This window comes from Staurois parvus, unplaced genomic scaffold (genome assembly GCF_062004578.1).
Source record: "Staurois parvus isolate SC_StPar_1 unplaced genomic scaffold, SC_StPar_1.0 ptg001481l, whole genome shotgun sequence".
In the NCBI taxonomy this organism is placed as follows: Eukaryota; Metazoa; Chordata; class Amphibia; order Anura; family Ranidae; genus Staurois; species Staurois parvus.
The window spans coordinates 808,808-828,412 of NW_028319277.1; the positions used below are offsets into that span (position 1 = coordinate 808,808).

General features: G+C 40.0%; 1 protein-coding gene across 2 annotated transcripts in view; it reads right to left on the reverse strand.

Annotated features, from left to right (window-relative positions):
- LOC149435695 (transient receptor potential cation channel subfamily M member 2-like) overlaps positions 1–19,605 on the reverse strand; it is a 155,722-nt gene that overhangs the window by 39,605 nt on the left and 96,512 nt on the right. For both annotated transcript variants that reach the window (XM_089662481.1, XM_089662480.1), the window contains exons 18-21: positions 16,884–17,002; positions 13,053–13,188; positions 9,567–9,738; positions 9,299–9,476 (exon numbers count right to left, since the gene is read on the reverse strand). In XM_089662481.1, the coding sequence (XP_089518607.1) occupies positions 9,299–9,476; positions 9,567–9,738; positions 13,053–13,188; positions 16,884–17,002 (605 nt within the window). The remainder of the gene's footprint in view (positions 1–9,298; positions 9,477–9,566; positions 9,739–13,052; positions 13,189–16,883; positions 17,003–19,605) is intronic.

Here is a 19,605-nt window from a genome sequence, read left to right on the forward strand (position 1 = left end):
TGAAGAAGATCATGGCTTTTGAGCTTGCATTTATTTCTTTAAAGCAGGAGTGTCAAACTCAATTTCATTGCTGGCTGCATCAGCAGTATGGTTACCCACAAAGGGCCGGTTGTATCTAGGGTTCTCTATGTACAAAGTGCAGGGTTCAGGAATGTATTTTGTATAGAGTGCAGAGTTTTTGGATTTTGCTACGTACAGAGTGCAGATTTTAAGATTGACAGAAAGCCCCCCCCCCCCCCAATATTTACCTGAGCCAAATCTCGATCCAGCGATGTGGGCGAGAGCAGCTCTCCTGGGTCTCTCCCTTCTTATTGGCACAGACACAACAGGGGGAGCCCTTGGCTGCTTTCAATCACAGCCAGTGAGGAGGGAGCAGGGTGGCGGGGCCAAGCCGTACTCTGTGTGTGTTACAGAGACACAGAGGTGGCTTGGGAGTGAGCATGCATGAGTGCCCCCAGAGCAAGCAACTTGCTCTGAGGGTACTCAGCAAGGGGGAGGAGCAGAAAGCACCAGCGGGGGACACAAGAAGAGAAGGATCAGAGATGCTCTGTGCAAAACCATTGGTAAGTATGAGAACTTTGTTATTTTAACCTCCCTGGTGGTCTAATTAATCAATATTTTTGAATGTCAAAGTGGTACATTGTTTTGCATGGAAATTTGTTGTTTTATATTGTAGGTCTGGAATTCTTAGGTATTCTTAGGAATAACTCACTTAAATCTTAAAAAAACAAGAGTCTAGTAAACATCCCGGGTATGATAAAGTTTGAAACACGAAAACTTAAATTATAATATAAATAAATTATATAAATAAATATAATAATAATAATATAAATAAATATAAAAATAAATTATATAAATTATAATATAATAAATAATTATACAAATAATAATAATAATTATCATAATAATAATATAATAATAAATGGAATTCAATAATGTAATCAAACCAAAAACACTGAAATTTGAAATAGAGCGCCAAGTTCGCACATCAATGATCTCAGTCGCAGAATCGTTTTCAGTGTCTGATGAGGAATTTCCCCCACCAATCATTATCACTAGAGATGAGCGAATTATTCAAAAATTCGATTCGGCCGATTCGCCGAATTTGAGGAAGAAATTTGATTCGATGCAAATTTATTCGCTGCAAATTTAACTTATAAAAAGGGTTTCTAGGCTTCAGAGAGCCTTTATATTAGTGCAGAACACTGTACCTTTAATTTAAATGCCCTTGGAGATGAGGAAGGAGAAGGAGAAGGAGAAGGATAAGAAGAAGGAGAAGGAGAAGGATGAGAAGAAGGAGAAGGATGAGAAGAAGGAGAAGGAGAAGGATGAGAAGAAGGAGAAGGATGAGAAGAAGGAGAAGGAGAAGGATGAGAAGAAGGAGAAGGAGAAGGATGAGAAGAAGGAGAAGGAGAAGGATGAGAAGAAGGAGAAGGATGAGAAGAAGGAGATGGAGAAGGATGAGAAGAAGGAGAAGGATGAGAAGAAGGAGAAGGAGAAGGATGAGAAGAAGGAGAAGGATGAGAAGAAGGAGAAGGATGAGAAGAAGGATGAGAAGAAGGAGAAGGATGAGAAGAAGGATGAGAAGAAGGAGAAGGATGAGAAGAAGAAGGATGAGAAGAAGAAGAAGGATGAGAAGAAGGAGAAGGATGAGAAGAAGGAGAAGGATGAGAAGAAGAAGAAGGATGAGAAGAAGAAGAAGGATGAGAAGAAGGAGAAGGATGAGAAGAAGAAGAAGGATGAGAAGAAGGAGAAGGATGAGAAGAAGAAGAAGGATGAGAAGAAGAAGAAGGATGAGAAGAAGGAGAATTCCAAGCCGGCAAAAAGTGTATCTGCAGAGCTCCGCTATTTCTTAGCGGAGCTCTGCAGATACACTTAGCGGAGCTCTGCAGATACACTTTTTGCCGGCTTGGAATTCTTCTTATTTTCATCCTACTTCTTCTTCTTCTTCTTCATCCTCATCCTCAGAAGAAGAAGAAGAGGATGAGGATGAGGATGAAGAAGAAGAAGTAGGATGAAAATAAGAAGAATTCCAAGCCGGCAAAAAGTGTATCTGCAGAGCTCCTCTATTTCTGACAGTTCTCTGACATTCACATTTACAGCGGTTGAAACATTGTATCTATTTGTTTCCATAAATGGAAACAAATAGATACAATTTTTCAACCGCTGTAAATGTGAATGTCAGAGAACTGTCAGAAATAGCGGAGCTCTGCAGATACACTTAGCGGAGCTCTGCAGATACACTTTTTGCCGGCTTGGAATTCTTCTTATTTTCATCCTACTTCTTCTTCTTCTTCATCCTCATCCTCATCCTCAGAAGAAGAAGAAGAGGATGAGGATGAGGATGAAGAAGAAGAAGAAGTAGGATGAAAATAAGAAGAATTCCAAGCCGGCAAAAAGTGTATCTGCAGAGCTCCGCTAAGTGTATCTGCAGAGCTCCGCTATTTCTGACAGTTCTCTGACATTCACATTTACAGCGGTTGAAACATTGTATTCCATTTATGGAAACAAATAGATACAATGTTTCAACCGCTGTAAATGTGAATGTCAGAGAACTGTCAGAAATAGAGGAGCTCTGCAGATACACTTTTTGCCGGCTTGGAATTCTTCTTATTTTCATCCTACTTCTTCTTCTTCTTCTTCTTCATCCTCATCCTCATCCTCAGAAGAAGAAGAAGAATGAAAAGAAGAAGAAGAGGAATGAAAAGAAGAATGAAAAGAAGAAGAAGAAGAATGAAAAGAAGAATGAGAAGAATGAAAAGATTCTTCTTCTTCTTCTTTTCATTCTTCTTTTCATTCTTCTTCTTTTCATTCTTCTTCTTCTTCTTTTCATTCTTCTTTTCATTCTTCTCATTCTTCTTTTCATTCTTCTTCTCATTCTTCTTTTCATTCTTCTTCTTCTTTTCATTCTTCTTTTCATTCTTCTCATTCTTCTTTTCATTCTTCTTTTCATTCTTCTTCTCATTCTTCTTTTCATTCTTCTTCTTTTCATTCTTCTTTTCATTCTTCTTCTTCTTCTTTTCATTCTTCTTCTTCTTCTTTTCATTCTTCTCATTCTTCTTTTCATTCTTCTCATTCTTCTTCTCATTCTTCTTCTCATTCTTCTTTTCATTCCTCTTCTTCTTTTCATTCTTCTCATTCTTCTTTTCATTCTTCTTTTCATTCTTCTTTTCATTCTTCTTCTCATTCTTCTTTTCATTCTTCTCCTTCTTTTCATTCTTCTTTTCATTCTTCTTCTCATTCTTCTTTTCATGAAGAAGAATGAAGAATAAGAAGAATGAAAAGAAGAATGAAAAGAAGAAGAAGAAGAATGAAAAGAAGAATGAGAAGAAGAATGAAAAGAAGAATGAAAAGAAGAATGAGAAGAATGAAAAGAAGAATGAGAAGAATGAAAAGAAGAATGAAAAGAAGAAGAAGAAGAATGAAAAGAAGAAGAGGAATGAAAAGAAGAATGAAAAGAAGAAGAAGAAGAATGAAAAGAAGAAGAAGAAGAATGAAAAGAAGAATGAAAAGAAGAAGAAGAAGAATGAAAAGAAGAATGAGAAGAATGAAAAGAAGAATGAGAAGAATGAAAAGAAGAATGAAAAGAAGAAGAAGAAGAATGAAAAGAAGAAGAGGAATGAAAAGAAGAATGAAAAGAAGAAGAAGAAGAATGAAAAGAAGAAGAAGAAGAATGAAAAGAAGAATGAAAAGAAGAAGAAGAAGAATGAAAAGAAGAATGAGAAGAATGAAAAGATTCGTCTTCTTCTTCTTTTCATTCTTCTTCTTCTTCTTTTCATTCTTCTTTTCATTCTTCTCATTCTTCTTTTCATTCTTCTTCTCATTCTTCTTTTCATTCTTCTTCTTCTTTTCGTTCTTCTTTTCATTCTTCTCATTCTTCTTTTCATTCTTCTTTTCATTCTTCTTCTCATTCTTCTTCTTTTCATTCTTCTTTTCATTCTTCTTCTTCTTCTTTTCATTCTTCTTCTTCTTCTTTTCATTCTTCTTTTCATTCTTCTTTTCATTCTTTTCATTCTTCTTCTCATTCTTCTTTTCATTCTTCTTCTTCTTTTCATTCTTCTTTTCATTCTTCTCATTCTTCTTTTCATTCATCTTTTCATTCTTCTTCTCATTCTTCTTTTCATTCTTCTTCTTCTTTTCATTCTTCTTTTCATTCTTCTTCTCATTCTTCTTTTCATGAAGAAGAAAAGAAGAATGAGAAGAATGAAAAGAAGAATGAAAAGAAGAAGAAGAAGAATGAAAAGAAGAATGAGAAGAAGAATGAAAAGAAGAATGAAAAGAAGAATGAAAAGAAGAATGAGAAGAATGAAAAGAAGAATGAGAAGAATGAAAAGAAGAATGAAAAGAAGAAGAATGAAAAGAAGAAGAAGAATGAAAAGAAGAATGAAAAGAAGAAAAGAAGAATGAAAAGAAGAAGAAGAATGAAAAGAAGAAGAAGAATGAAAAGAAGAATGAAAAGAAGAAGAAGAATGAAAAGAAGAAGAAGAATGAAAAGAAGAATGAAAAGAAGAAGTATTCCAGTACAGCAAAAAGTGTATCTGCAGAGAGCTCCGCTATTTCTGACAGTTCTCTGACAGTTCCTTCACATTTACAGCGGTTGAAACATTGTATCTGTTTCCGAATAAAAACATCTGTATCCTAAATGGAAACAAATAGATACAATGTTTCAACCGCTGTACATGTGAAGGAACTGTCAGAGAACTGTCAGAAATAGCGGAGCTCTCTGCAGGGACACTTTTGCCGGCTGATCGGGAAAAATCCGATTCGCGCACCCGAAGTATGCTAATATTCGGATTCGCCGCAAATCAAATTTTTCCTGAAATTCGAAACGAATTCCACTTTGCCTGGTTCGATTCGCTCATCTCTAATTATCACTCAATTCTGCAAGTGGTTCTGATTTACTATCGCTGTTCTCTAGCCGGTCTAAAACCGCTTTTGACCTAAAGGGACGCTTTTTGGACGCCATGGACGTTTTCAAGTTTTGAAGCAGAAAGAACGGTAAAAATGCAGGCAGAGCACAGGACAAAGCACTCGGGACAAAATGTATGTGAAATGGTTTGATACAGGAATGTTATACTAACAGATTACAATGGATGGACTTTTGTCTTTTTTCAGCCGGACTAACTATGTAACTATGAAACTTTGTATTGTGTGTATGTCATATTTTTACTTTTTTGAATCTCCCGCCGGTTTCGTCCCGACGCTCTCAGGGAAGGGAACCCAGAAGACGGATGCCGGCATCGGCCGAAAGACACAGCGGGAGAACATTGCGGGATCGAAGGACAAGCACTACAGTATAATCCCGAGTGTGGCTCGAGGTTACCGCTTTTGTACTGTAAACAAACTCCGAGCCACACTCGGGATTAACGCCAGGAAGGTTAAACAAAAAACATCTGAACCTTTAGTATCAGTTTAACCATTTCCCGACCACCCCATAGGAGATATACTGCTACAGGGTGGCCATGCTGTGCAGAATCACGTATATAAACGTGATTCTGCACTTCCTGGCCATGGGCGCGCACATCCGTCACTTCTGCTGTGTTCACAGCAGAAGATGATCAGCAGGTGCCAGCCAATGGATGAGCGCCGGCACTCGCTGTTCATCTAGGAGGCTGACAGAACACAGCTATGCCTATGTAAACAAACAAACAGAGCTGTGTCCTGTTAGTGGCAATGTGCTGGATTCCCTTTCCATGCAGAGCAGGGAATAAAATCCAACACATTACCTACAATTGTAAAAACAGCACAGACAGTACCCATTACACTTAGCTAGGCACACAGTTAACCCCTTCATCACCCTAGATGTTAACCCCTTCCCAGCCAGTGTCTTTAGTACAGTGTCTTTAGTACTGATCACTGTATTAGTGTAGCTGATTCCCACAAAGTGTCAGTTAGTGTCCGATTGTCCGCCACAATATCGTTGTCGTCATAAGTCGCTGATCGCTGCCATTACTAGTATTAAAAATAAAAAAAAAATTCCTGTATATAGTTGTGCTCAAAATAATAGCAGTCAGATATCACCAACCTGATCAATCACTGGTTTTGGTAGAAATGATATTTCTAATGGCAAATAATTTCCTAGCAGGTGTAGTAGAGTAATAGAAATCCAACAGACCCAACAGTCATGGCATGCATGCTGCTGATTCTGTGTCATTGAATCACTAATTGAAAGGGGCATGTTCAAAATAATAGCAGTGTGGAGTTCTATTAGTGAGGTCATTCATTCTTTGAAAAACAGATGGCAATTTTTGCCCTTATTTAAGGAAGGAAGGCAGCAAATGTTGTACATGCTGGTTACAGTGCATTTCTCTCTGAAATTCTGAGGAAAATGGGTCGTTCCAGACATTGTTCAGAAGAACAGCGTACCTTGATTAAAAAGTTGATTGGAGAGGGGAAAACATATAAAGAAGTGCAGAAAATGATCGGCTGCTCAGCTAAAATGATTGCAATTGCTTTAAAATGGCAACCAAAACCTGAAAGACGTGGAAGAAAGCGAAAAATTACCATTCGAATGGATAGAAGAATAGCCAAAATGGCAAGGACTCAGCCAACAATCAGCTCCAGGAAGATGAAAGAAGGTGTAAAGTTCCCTGTGAGGACTGTTACAATCAGAAGACGCCTATGTGAAGCCAAGCTATCTGCAAGAAGCCCCCGCAAAGTCCCACTGTTGGAAAAAAGACGTGCTGGAGAGGTTACAATTTGCCAAAGAGCACATGACTGACCTAAAGAGAAATGGCGCAACATTTTGTGGACTGATGAAAGTAAGATTGTTCTTTTTGGGTCTAGTGGCCGGAGACAGTTTGTCAGACGACCCCCAAACACTGAATTCAAGCCACAGTACACTGTGAAGACAGTGAAGCATGGTGGTGCAAGCATCATGATATGGGGATGTTTCTCATACTACGGTGTTGGGCCTATTTATCGCATACCAGGGATCATGGATCAGTTTGAATACATCAGAATATTTGAAGAGGTCATGCTGCCTTATGCTGAAGAGGAAATGCCCTTGAAATGGGTGTTCCAACAAGACAACGACCCCAAACACACCAGTAAACGTGCAACATCTTGGTTCCAGACCAACAAGATTGATGTTATGGAGTGACATCAAAATGCCGTTTCTGAGGCAAAACCAAGAAATAGAGAAGAACTGTGGAATCTAGTCCAATCATCCTGGGCTGGAATACCTGATCACAGGGGCCAGAAGTTGGGTGACTCCATGCAACACAGATGTACAGCAGTTCTCAGAAACAATGGTTATACAACTAATTATTAATTAAGTGATTCGAAAGGAAAGCAAAATCTTCAAACATTTTTCAGTTAATATAGTGAATGTTTGAGTTTGTAAAAAAGAATACAAACACTGCGATTTTTTGAACAGTCTAATATTCACTTTTCTTCAATTTTTTAGAGGAACAACACAAATTTGATCTATTTTCCTTCACGTTTTGATTTGGAATAGAATGTGTCGTGTTCCCAATGCATTTGTGTGGATGGAAATAAAAGCTATTAGAAGGATTTTCAGCTTTATTCACTTTTTTCAACACACTGCTATTATTTTGAACACAACTGTATATATCATAGTTTGTAGACGCTATAGCTTTTGCGAAAACCAATCAATATACGGTTATTGGGATTTTTTTTGTATACCAAAAATATGTAGCAGAATACATATTGGCCTAAATTTAAGAAGCAATTTGACTTTTTAAATTTGTTATTAAGTGTTCTTGCATGACAAGACCACTTCCTGTTATCTCACATATATATTCTTATTATAGCCAAATTTACCACCCTAACTCCTCCCACAGTTTTTACACTACATAGACAGTAATATACCGAAATGCGTGGATTGTTCCTGATTGCTGTGCTATTACTTTGTGGAATGTTTCGCCGAATGGTTCACAAAATATCGGCGTTTTTGTGGTGAAATTGGTCCCATAGGAATGAATGGCGGAATGTTCAAAACTAGAGTGGGAGCTGACAAAAGCTAGAGTGTGGGCTGAAAAATCAGGAAATGATTTCTAAACTGCCATCACTCCCTCATTTTCAAGCCCACCTACACAAATCTTATATCAAAACGTTCAGCTATCACCGCTGCCACTAAAAATGTCCACGGCTAAGCCATAGTCCTGATAGTTTTCACAATATGACCATTTGTTTGCAACTCACGCCACCCATTGCTATTCATTGAAACTCCACTCTAGCCACCTCAAATTTGAAGGGCAATTTCTAAACTGCGACTGTGCCTTCATGTTTAATATTTCAGAGACATACTATGCATCACAATGTAGGTCTGGGTCTTGTGATTCTCACAATATAAAGCTTTTCACTGTAGGATTTATAGTTTTTAAAACTACGACCATTTGAAGACGCCAGTGAAGTCAGCAATTTGGAGCAGTTTGTTTTTAACCGCTCTTCTCTGCCCTATTTGAAATCTAATTTTGAATTTGTGACAGTTTGGCCGGCTTCTGGTTAAAGGTTTAGAAATAAGTTTTCTACAGTAGAGAGTATTTGAGGTGTTTCAACGCCCACTCCAGTTGTAGACCACTGGTGGAGGCAAGAACACTTCACACAATTTCCCCAGAAATTGTAGCTATTCTAGTTGGATATGATTTATAGCAGAAAGTAGAAAATATGTTTTTTTTAAATTTACGGTCTTTTTCTTTTATAGCACAAAAAATAAAAAACCCAAAGGTGATCAAATACCACCAAAAGAAAGCTCTGATTGTGGGGGAATAAATGACATAAATTCCATTTATGTACAGCATTGCATGACCGCACAATTGTCAGTTAAATAACGTAGTGCGGTATAGCAAAAACTGGCCTGGTCAGGAAGTGAAGTAAATCTTCAGGAGGTCATGTGGTAAAGGTTTTGCTTGGTCTGTAGTTCCAGAGTCCAATTCAATGTTGCATAGTCTGGTTCGGAGTGTCAAAGGTCACCGGACTCTGCTGTGCAGAGAAATACAAAGCAGCATGCCCTTGCTGACAGGAGAGAGACTTGTGTTGTTTACATACAGGTCTCTCCCCAACGATCGCCAAGTGCTTGTCAGGAATCACCGTCCGGGACCTAGTGATTGACATCTGTAGCTGCCAACAGCAGTGTGGGTAGAGCGACACACGCATGCAATCGTGCTCCTTACATGGATATGCAAAATCACGTATACATATGTGGTTTTGTGCAGTCCTGACACCCTGTAGCAGTACTTCTGCTACAGGGTGGCGGGCAAGTGGTGGTTCCACCACTGCGCTATACAGTGTACTTCAGCAATTGTTATAAGTGAGCTGTCATTCCTCTTCTTACCTGAATATGGCAATAAGTAGATTGAGCAGAAGGACATTGGCCATGAGGAGATATAGGCACATAAGAATTATGGTCAGCCACTCTGGGAAGAGAGCATTGGTTCCATCATTGACAACACATTTAGGCATAGTTGGGTCGGTACCATTTTCTGAACATTGTGTTGGATCAAAATTTAAACCTGAAAAACAAGGTGGTTATATATACCCCATCATATAGACCTTCAATCATCTTGCCATCAACTCACCACAAGAAGCACCAGCTAACTTACTGTCTATATCTGATGGGATTTCACCAAAGAGGGTGAGGTAGGGGTCATAGATCACGTTCCGTAAAATCCAGCCCAACCTTTCTTCATTGGTAGTAAGAATCGCCTGCTTTGCCACACCATACGAAACAATCCAAATAGCCAGGAGGAAGAGGAAGAAGAAGATGTCTTTAACCTGGATGAGGTGAAAGATTAAAGATCTTAAAATGATAGCTGATGTTTATTTTGACTTAGTACTCGATTGTATTACATTAACTGATTGTTTAATATACTGTATGGCCAAAGATTTGTGAACACCTGACCATCATACCTACTACATAACCATAATTACCTCTGAATCACTGAGTTTATGGATTTCCAGTGAAAGATGCTGTTAATGATACAACATACACACTTTTTAGACAATGCTGCACTTCCAATGTTGTTGCAGCAATTTGGAGAAGTTCCATTTACTTTCCATCATGACTGTACCCAGGGGCGTCCCTAGGGTTGGTGTCACCCGGTGCAATAACACTTGGTGACACCCCTTCCGACGATCCCCGTAGAATGGATCGAATCTGCGGATTGAGCATAATGGATCGGAGTCCGATCCATTATGCTCCCCAATCCGCAGATCCGAACCATCCTGTGGGGATCGCGGCATGCAACCTATACGGGGTGACACCGAACCCGCTCCACGAAAAGGTAAGTTGTAAGGAAAGCTGATGATCCCCGCAGGATGGATCCGCAGATTCGATCCATTCTGCGGGGATCATCGGAGGGGGTGTCACCAAGTTTTATCGCACCGGGTGACACCAACCCTAGGGACACCCCTGGGTACAGTCATGATGGAAAGTAAATGGTGTCACCCCATGTGGGAGGTGTCACCCCGTGTAGTAGGTGTCACCCTGTGCGGCGCGCACCCCCTGCACCTGCCTCGGGATGCCACTGACTGTACCCCTGTGCACACAGCCAGCTTTATAAAAAGACATGGGGTTGATTTACTAAAAATGGAGCGTGCAAAATTTGGTGCAGCTCTGCATAGAAACCAATCAGATTCCAGTTTTGTTTTTCTTTTTTTGGTCAAAGCTTTATTGAACAAGCTGAAGTTATTATTATTATACAGTGTTTATATAGCGCCAAAAGGTTCGCTCAGCGCTGTACAGTATAGTGGGGGACAGAACATGAGACAATACAATAACAAAACAATACACGAGGGGTCCGAGGGCCCTGCTCTTTCGAGCTTACAATCTAGGAGAGTTAGAAATTGATTGGCTACCATGGACAGCTGCAACAGATTTTCCACTCTCCAGTTTTAGTAAATTATCCCCATGACTTGATGAGTGTGATGGGGAAGAATTAAAGAGGCCTGAATAGAACTCTGACTTCAGCCCTACAGAACACATTTTGGGGTAGGCTGGAATACTGACTGGGAGCCAGGTAGTCTGACCCAACATCAGTACCTGACCTCACAAAATATTATTTGTATAACACAACTCAAATCTTTTGAAAAGCCTTCCAAAAGAGTGGAGGCTGTTATAACTGCAAAGAAGAATGAGGAGGAACCCAATTTAATGCTCATGACTTTTGAACAGGCTGTCCAACAAGCTCATATAGGTGTAATGGTCAGGTGTCCACAAAGATTTAACCTCCCTGGCGGTATGATTATTTCAGATTTTTGGTGCTGAAAGCGGTACCATTATTTTGCATGGAAATATGTAGTTTTTTTATTGTAGGCTGTAATATTTAGGAATAACTCACTGAAATCTGTCCGAACAAGAGTCTATTAAACATCCCGGGTATGATAAAATTTGAAACACAAAATCATAATTTATAATTTAATAAATAATCATAAAAAATAATAATATAATAATAATACATTTAATTAAATAATATAATCAAGCCAAAAACACTGAAATTTGAAATATAGCGCCAAGTTCGCACATCGCTGAGCAAAGTCGCAAAATCGTTTTCAGTGTCTGATGACGAATTTCCCCCACGAATCATTATCACTCAATTCTGCAAGTGGTTCTGATTTACTATCGCTGTTCTCTAGCTGATCTAAACCGCTTTTGACCTAAAGGGACACTTTTTGGACGCCATGGACGTTTCTCAGTTTCCAGGCAGAAAGAACAGACAAAATGCAGGCGGGGCGCCGGACAAAGCAGTAGGGACAAAATGTATGTGAAATTGGTTGAGGCAGCAATGTTTTACTATGTAAAATGTAAAAAAAAAAAAATGACATTATTTAAAATTTTTAAATTTCCCGCCGCCAGCGGCGCCCGTACATCCCGACATCACAGGGACAGGACACAGAAGCCGGATGCCGGCATCGGCCGAAGGAGATGGCCGGGGACGCTGCAGGGGACACATCGTGGGAGCGCAGGGTAAGGTAAGTGAAGAACAAATGCCGGAGCAGCGCCGCATGGTATTCCCGAGTGTAGCTCGGGGTTACCGCTCTTGGTACTGAAATGTTTTCCCGAGCTACACTCGGGAATACCGCCAAGGAGGTTAACATATACCATAAGGCTAGGTTCACATATGTGCGGGTGGTGCCGCTGCGAATACGTAGGAAAATCCGTGCAGCCACACCACCCGCACAGAGAAATGCGGACCCGCAGGTAGGTGCCATTAGTTCAGTGTTTCTCAACTCCAGTCCTCATGGACCCCCAACAGGTCATGTTTTCAGGATTTCCATTATTTTGCACAGGTGATTTGATCAGTTTCACTGCCTTAGTAATTACCACAGCTGTTTCATCTGAGGGAAATCCTGAAAACATGACCTGTTGGGGGTCCATGAGGACTGGAGTTGAGAAACACTGCATTAGTTCCATTAGTTCCTCCTCCCATGCCCGCCTCCAGGACTTCTCCAGGGTGTCACCCATCCTCTGGAACTCCCTGCCCCAACCCATCAGATTATCACCTACTCTCCTCTCCTTTAGGCGCACCCTGAAGCCTACCCCACCCCACCTCTCCTTTAGGCGCACCTCTTCAGGGAAGCCTACCCCACCCCCTGCTAACTTGCCAACCTCCTCCAGTTTTCCTACCACTCCATCCCCCACAGCTATCTCTTCCTATGCCACCATCCCCTCCCTCCTAGATTGTAAGCTCGAAAGAGCAGGGCCCTCAATCCCCTCATGTTTTGCATTGTATTGGTATTGTTCTGTCACATGTTCTGCCCCCCTTTGTAATGTACAGCGCTGAGCGAACTATTGGCGCTTTGTAAATACTGTATAATAATAATAATGGCATGCCGCCCGCACTGGAAAACGCAACCGTACTGGGAACCAAGGTTCCTGTGTGGGCTGCTTTTTCGGAAGAAGTTCAGGGACTTCTTCTCTGCGTGTCCCGGGCACGGGAGTCCATTCAAATGAATGGGCTCTTGTGCCCACGCAAAACGCATCCCGCATGGCCGCATATATGTGAACCTGGGGTAACTGTAGGATGATAAATTATCCTTCAGAAAAAAATAGTTAGCTGTTTACAACCTGTTCTAGATCACGGTCTTACCATTCTGCGGAGGATGATGATCTTAGGACCCAGAACTCTGCTGACAGTGAACATATACATGAGGCGAATGCAGAATATCATGTAGTCTAGAGACAGGAACACCCGACCCAGATAGACGGTGTCTGTCCGAACCAATCTAGACACAAAGAGAGGGCCATTAGAAGTCTGAAATATTGTACCATCTTTATTTGATCAAATTTAAGGCTGTGCTCCCAGGACTTCATTTATATGTAACAGAAAAATCAACATCTTTCCGCCTTGCTTATAGCAAGCAATCCAGGTTTCATTTGGAGTGTTCTTTGAGAACTGAATAAAAGCATGAAGCTTTCCGTTCAAACCATCCAATCAGGATTTATTGTGAAGAAAAAAGAAAAGGGTAAAAGATTGGCTGGTACCTGTTTCGACAAATCAGATTCCTGAAGAATGACATCTGGTAATTAACTTTTTTCATGGGAGTCCATTCCATTTCTAAGCTCCGTTCACACCAATGCGTCTTTTAGTACTTTTTGCAGAAATGCGCTACAGTCTATTTTTCCCTAAGTTCACACCTAAGCGTTTTCTGCAGTGTTTAGCAGAAATGCAGTACAGTCCATTTAATATGATTTCCTATGGGACAGGTTCACATCTCTGCGTTTTCACCCATTTTTTGGACTTCTTTGAACGCAAAACATTGCGTTTTTGGTCATTTAGATGGTTGTGGACGTATAGGTCAAGTTATACCTATATATATCCTTCTAAAACATTTAACAGGTAATATTGCCCAAAATCAACCTCAACCTAATGTTAGGTTATACCTATATATCCTTCTAAAACATTTAACAGGTAAAATTGCCCAAAGCCAACCTCAACCTAATGAATTATGATCTCTTCCTCATATCTTCTGTTAAATTAAATTAACTTCTTTTTTTATGTCTATCCTATTATTCCTAGATGATATTTGATGCCCATTATGTCCTCTACAACTGTTTTGGACATGTAGGTCAATTAAGATCTTTGTTAGGTTATTTCCTCTTAGCTCTGTGAGCTTTCACATCCAAGGTGAGCCATTGAGTCCCATAACTATATTTGATTAAATACTTTGTATTGGATATATTAAAGTTGTTTGGTAATTGTATAATTTTCTTTTGAAATACCTTTAGACTGCCTCGGCGGTTGAAATCTCTTCAAAAATCTCCCCTGAAGAAGCCCGTGAGGGCGAAACATGTAGGGAGTAACTACAATTATATAATCAAGTTTGAATCTCAGTTCCACTCTTAGTACTGAAATTGTTTTTATGTTTCTGTATTTTTTCCTTTTTTTGTTTTTTTAGAAAAATATGAAATAAAAATTATAAAACTTTTTAATATGTTTGGTATTCATGCTCATGCACCCTGAAAGTCCCATCTTCTCTACTGAATATTTGGTTTTATAGACTTCAATGGGAACGCTGCAGAAAAGCGTGTATTGCGTTTGTGCCACATTTTTGATGCGCTTGGCTTTTAAAATCTGCCTAGCAACAAGAATTTTTTTTCAAAATTAAACGATTTTACTTGAGGTGATTGTAGCCGTATTAGTGCATTTGTGACAGAAACAACTGAGTACTGTCCGTGATACTTTTTTAATTTGCACTAACATACAATTTTGAGGATAAGATTTCGGGGAGTGTCCCCTTCTTCAAGGTCCAAGCAGTACTGATCACAAAGTTTTAGCAGAATGTTAGAAGAGATGAAAAAAAAAAAAAAAGAGGCTAGAGATAAGACACAGCAAAAGCAAAGGGGGGGGGGGGGAGACAACACTCACACAGAGGGAGTCAAGCTAGCTGATAGTCATAAAGCTGTTGGATAATGATTGAGGAATCCCATGTCCAAGTCAAGGCCGTTATCTCTTGTGTCAAATAGAATTATCATTCTTAGTGCAAAAGTTTTTCTTTCCTGAATGGATTTGAAATTTCCCTTGAGAACTAAAACATTGAGGTCTCCCATTGTGTGGTCTGGTTGTGCGAGATGGTGTCCTACAGGTGTGCAGAGGTCATCTTCTTTATGTTCCTTGATGGTATGTCTGTGCAAATTCATCCTTGTTTGCAACTTCTGTCCTGTTTCGCCAACATAAGATCCTTTGCTGCATTTTCTGCACTGGAAAAGGTACACAACATGACTGGAGGTGCAGCTGTATCAGCCAGAAATATTGAAGATCACTTTTGAGTGTCTGACACTTTTTGATGGATTGATTTGGTTGCACAGTTTGCAGCGTTTCTTATTGCAGGGTTTGCTTCCATTATTTGTGACATCATAATCAGAAGGAAGTTTCCTACTGATTAGTTTATTTCTGAGGTTGGGGGGGTTGTCTGAAGGCCAGTATTGGGGGGTTGTCTGAAGGCCAGTATTGGGGGTTGCTGGAATATTTCTTTCAGAGTTCCATCCTCTTATGATGGGTTGTTGCTTTTGCTGTGTCTTATCTCTAGCCTCTTTTTTTTTTTTCATCTCTTCTAACATTCTGCTAAAACTTTGTGATTTGTATAGTACTGCTTGGACCTTGAAGAAGGGGACATACCCCAAAAGCTTGTCCTCAAAATTGTATGTTAGTTCAAATAAAAAAAGTATCACGGACAGGACTCAATTGTTTAAAAATGAAAAAAAGAAACAAAAGGCAAAACGCATCAAAAATGTAAAACGCAATTCAGAAACACCTCAAACGCAACCTGCATAGGTGTGAACCTAGACTACATGGTTTTCTATGGAACATGTTCGCATCTCTGCTTTCTTGAGCTCCTGTGTTTTTGGAAAGGGTCAGAGACTTTTTTTAAAAGCAAAAAACAGCGTTTTTGCTACAATAGAGTTCAATGGAGAGTCTGCTGAAATGCATGGTAGTGCATTTTTACCAAGTTTTGCATTTTTATTCTGGCCAAAAACCAAAAAATTCCAATTTAACAAAAAAAAGAGCTGAATAAAACGAGGTAAAAACACATCAGAAACGCGTGTAGAAAAACAGTCTGCCCCTGGAGTAACTAAAAATTTTATAATCAAGTTTGAATCTCAGTTCCACTCTTAGTACAGAAATAGTTTTTATGTTTCTGTATTTTTTCCTTTTTTTGTTTTTTTAAAAAAATACGAAATTAAAGGTATATAACTTTTTTAATATGTTTGGTATTCATGTTCATGCACCCTGAAAGTCTGATCTTCTCTACTGAATATTTGGTTTTATAGACTTCAATGGGAACACTGCAGAAAAGCGTGTATTGCATTTTTGCCACGTTTTTGATGCGTTTGGCTTTTAAAATCTGCCTAGCAACAAGAAATGTTTTTAAAAATGAAAAAAAGAAACAAAAAAGGCAAAATGCAACAAAAACGCAAAACGCAATTCAGAAACACCTCAAATGCAACCTGCATAGGTGTGAACCTAGACTACATGGTTTTCTATGGAACATGTTCGTATCTCTGCTTTTTTGAGCTCCTGTGTTTTTGGAAAGGGTCAGAGACTTTTTTTAAAAGCAAAAAACAGCGTTTTTGCTACAATAGAGTTCAATGGAGAGTCTGCTGAAATGCATGGTAGTGCATTTTTGCCAAGTTTTGCATTTTTATTCTGGCCAGAAAAGAAAAATATCCAATTTAACAAAAAAAACAGAGCTGAATAAAACGAGGTAAAAACACATCAGCAACGCGTGTAGAAAAACGCAAAATGATCTGCGAAAAGCACTGCAAAATGGACAAAAGCAAGCTTCTCCTGTCAGATGAGGAATGTGATACAAAATGCACTCATTTAAAAAGTTGGTGCACCCTTTTTATTTAGACACTGCTTAAATAGAAGTTTGCTTTTCTAAAATCACACAGTGAGGGCTATTGCTAGATGCCTCACCTGCATATCAGCCCAACAGTGAATAAGGCCAAAGCCATGGAATCCACCTGGTTCCAAAACTCTGTAATATACTTAACAGCACTCTTCCCATAACCACGATGTTCCGGGTCATAAAACAGCTGGAAGGAAGAAGACAGGGCAGTCAAAGAATTAGAATGTGTTCTAAGATATATACAGATCAGCAAACGATTGACGAGAAGATAAAAAAAAAACACCATTTCTAGATATACCATGGGGTTGATTTATTAAATTCAAAAAGCGCTGTTCACTTTGCAAAGGAATTTTTACTTCATAAGAAAATTTTTTCTTTAGCTTCCGCCATCCAATCATGTGCAAGCAAAAATAATTGAATTTGTATTTCATTGCATGTAATTATAGTAAATGTTTGGCTCCATCCACTATTGTAAGGGGTTTTCCCTTTAATTTCAAATTCCTGCCTCTCAGGGCATGGGTTCCATTGTAGCCCTGCTCCGATTTTATATAAGGGGGCCTATTGGTGGAGAAGTCCATGTGCAGAGAACAGCCATGTAGAGGGAGAGTGTTGGCACCCCCCCCCCCATCTAGGAGAAACATCATGAGGCCTTATTAAGGACCAGCCTCAGGATGTTATGCCATATTATTGGGACTGCAATGGATACCATGCAATCAAATATTTGTGAGCTGCTTCAAATATTGCTCAGCATAATATAAATGCCATTGAAAAGCCTTGTTACTGACAATATAATACCTGGGAAGTGTTGTAGTCAGGGGTGGACTGACCGTTTGGAAACTCGGGCACTGCCCGAGGGCCCGGGGTCAGTAGGGGGCCCCATGAGATGCCCCTGGTACCTTTTTCATAGGCTTTTTTGAGTTTGGGCAAGGACACAGGGGCCCCATGATCCCCTATTGCCCGGGGGCCCCATGACTTGTCAGTCCGCCCCTGGTTGTAGTAGCCAGCTTGGGTCTGAATCGCTTTCAGAAGTCCCTCCCCTCTGCTCGCCGGTGTTTCACCAGCTTCCCGCATTTATCAGAGAGCCCAGGAAACAATCCAATAGTTTGCGCAGCTGGCCATAGAGGTGAACAGAGACCAGATCATCTCTGACCACCTCTTGGAGGATTGGAGCGACGTTGTGACATCACGTCCGGTCCAGAGAGGAAATAAACTATTTATTTATTTTAAGCAAAAGATCTTATTTTCTTTTGATTTTTTTTGTTTCAAAGTTAGAGGAGAGATTTTGGGTCTTATAGATCCCAGACCTCTCTATAAAGAGGACCTGCCATCCCTTAATTTTACTACAATGGATGTTTGCATTCCTTGTAATAGAAATAAAAAGTGATAAAAAAAAATTAAAGGAAAAGTGTGAAAATCAAAAAAATAAGAAAAAAAAAATTAAAGCCATCTATCCCTCTGTGCTCGTTCGCAGAAGCAAACGCATGTATAAGTCATGCACGCATATGTAAACTGTGTTTGCAGCACACATGATGTGAAGTATTGATGCAAATATATTTCCCTCTATTTATTCTGGTGACCATTTTCACCAGGACTGAGGATGAGAGATTATCCAAAATTGTGTGTTGCCACCGAAATGGAGGGGAAATCCTATACTAGTTCTGATGACGACTGTCTGAGAGAGGAATCCCCCTTATTTTGTAAGGAGAATGATATAGAGTGTAGTATTTTATTTAAAAGTATCCTGCAGACATTCATGGGCATACCCCTGAGGACATGCATGTGCACGAAACACGTTGGGTGGAGCCTACGTGCTGAGGTCACACCTCTGACTCCATGTATCAGAACGGTGGCCATCTTGGTATGTGGCATATATAATGGTTTGATTGTTCTCCATGTGGAATGCTTTTATGTATACTGCACTATATATCGTTCTCCAGGCTCTGTTTGGTGAGCATCTTCTTTCAGGATAAAACTGGACCATTAGAGTTGTTGGAGAGTGTATAACACAGACCCCTTGTTATATTTGCTACCTAACAAGTAGCCCTCTGGTGAGTGTATAGTGGTGATGGATTGCACACCGGAATCCAGAGCACTTTGTGGGACTAAACACGATTTGCTGTGATTGCTATTATCACACCACTGATACACAGATTCATATTGGAAGGACTTTTTTGTTTATTATTTAATTGGTTGCACTGAGATATATTTACATTTAATTGTCACATAACCCTGATTATCTCCATTATCCCTTTAGCTGTGTACCACCCTTCTTGGTAGCTAGGGGGAACTAGAATCTAATTTTCAGTTAGAGGTTGGATAGCAGCCCAGATGCAATAGTCAGAGGGGTCAAATTTTGGTCAGGGCTGGAAGGCTCTACAGAATCAGCTCTCTGAGTCTTCCCCATGCCCTGGGACTCTGGAGAGAGTTCTAGAAGCAGCGGGCAGATGTAAGGAGTGGTTGATCTGCATATACAAGGGACTCTGACCAATCCCCAACAGGAGACTTGTCAAGGGGTCAGAGAAGCCCTTGAATATGAGAGAGCCTGCCCAGTAGCAAGGGAGAGTTGGAGGAGAGTTCAGGTGGAAATGGAGAAGTAGGTTGAAGTGTAAGAGCCTGAGAGGGGGGCCAGACGGGAGAGGGGCTCACCTACAGGTGGAGGAGCTGGACAGGAAGAAAGCTTGCACCCTCACCGGCCCCCTGAGAGAGGACCACCTGAGCAGCAGAGAAGCAGCAGCCCAGCTAGAAGGCCTGGTAGCAACCAACGAATCTACAGCAGAAAAGGAGAGGTAC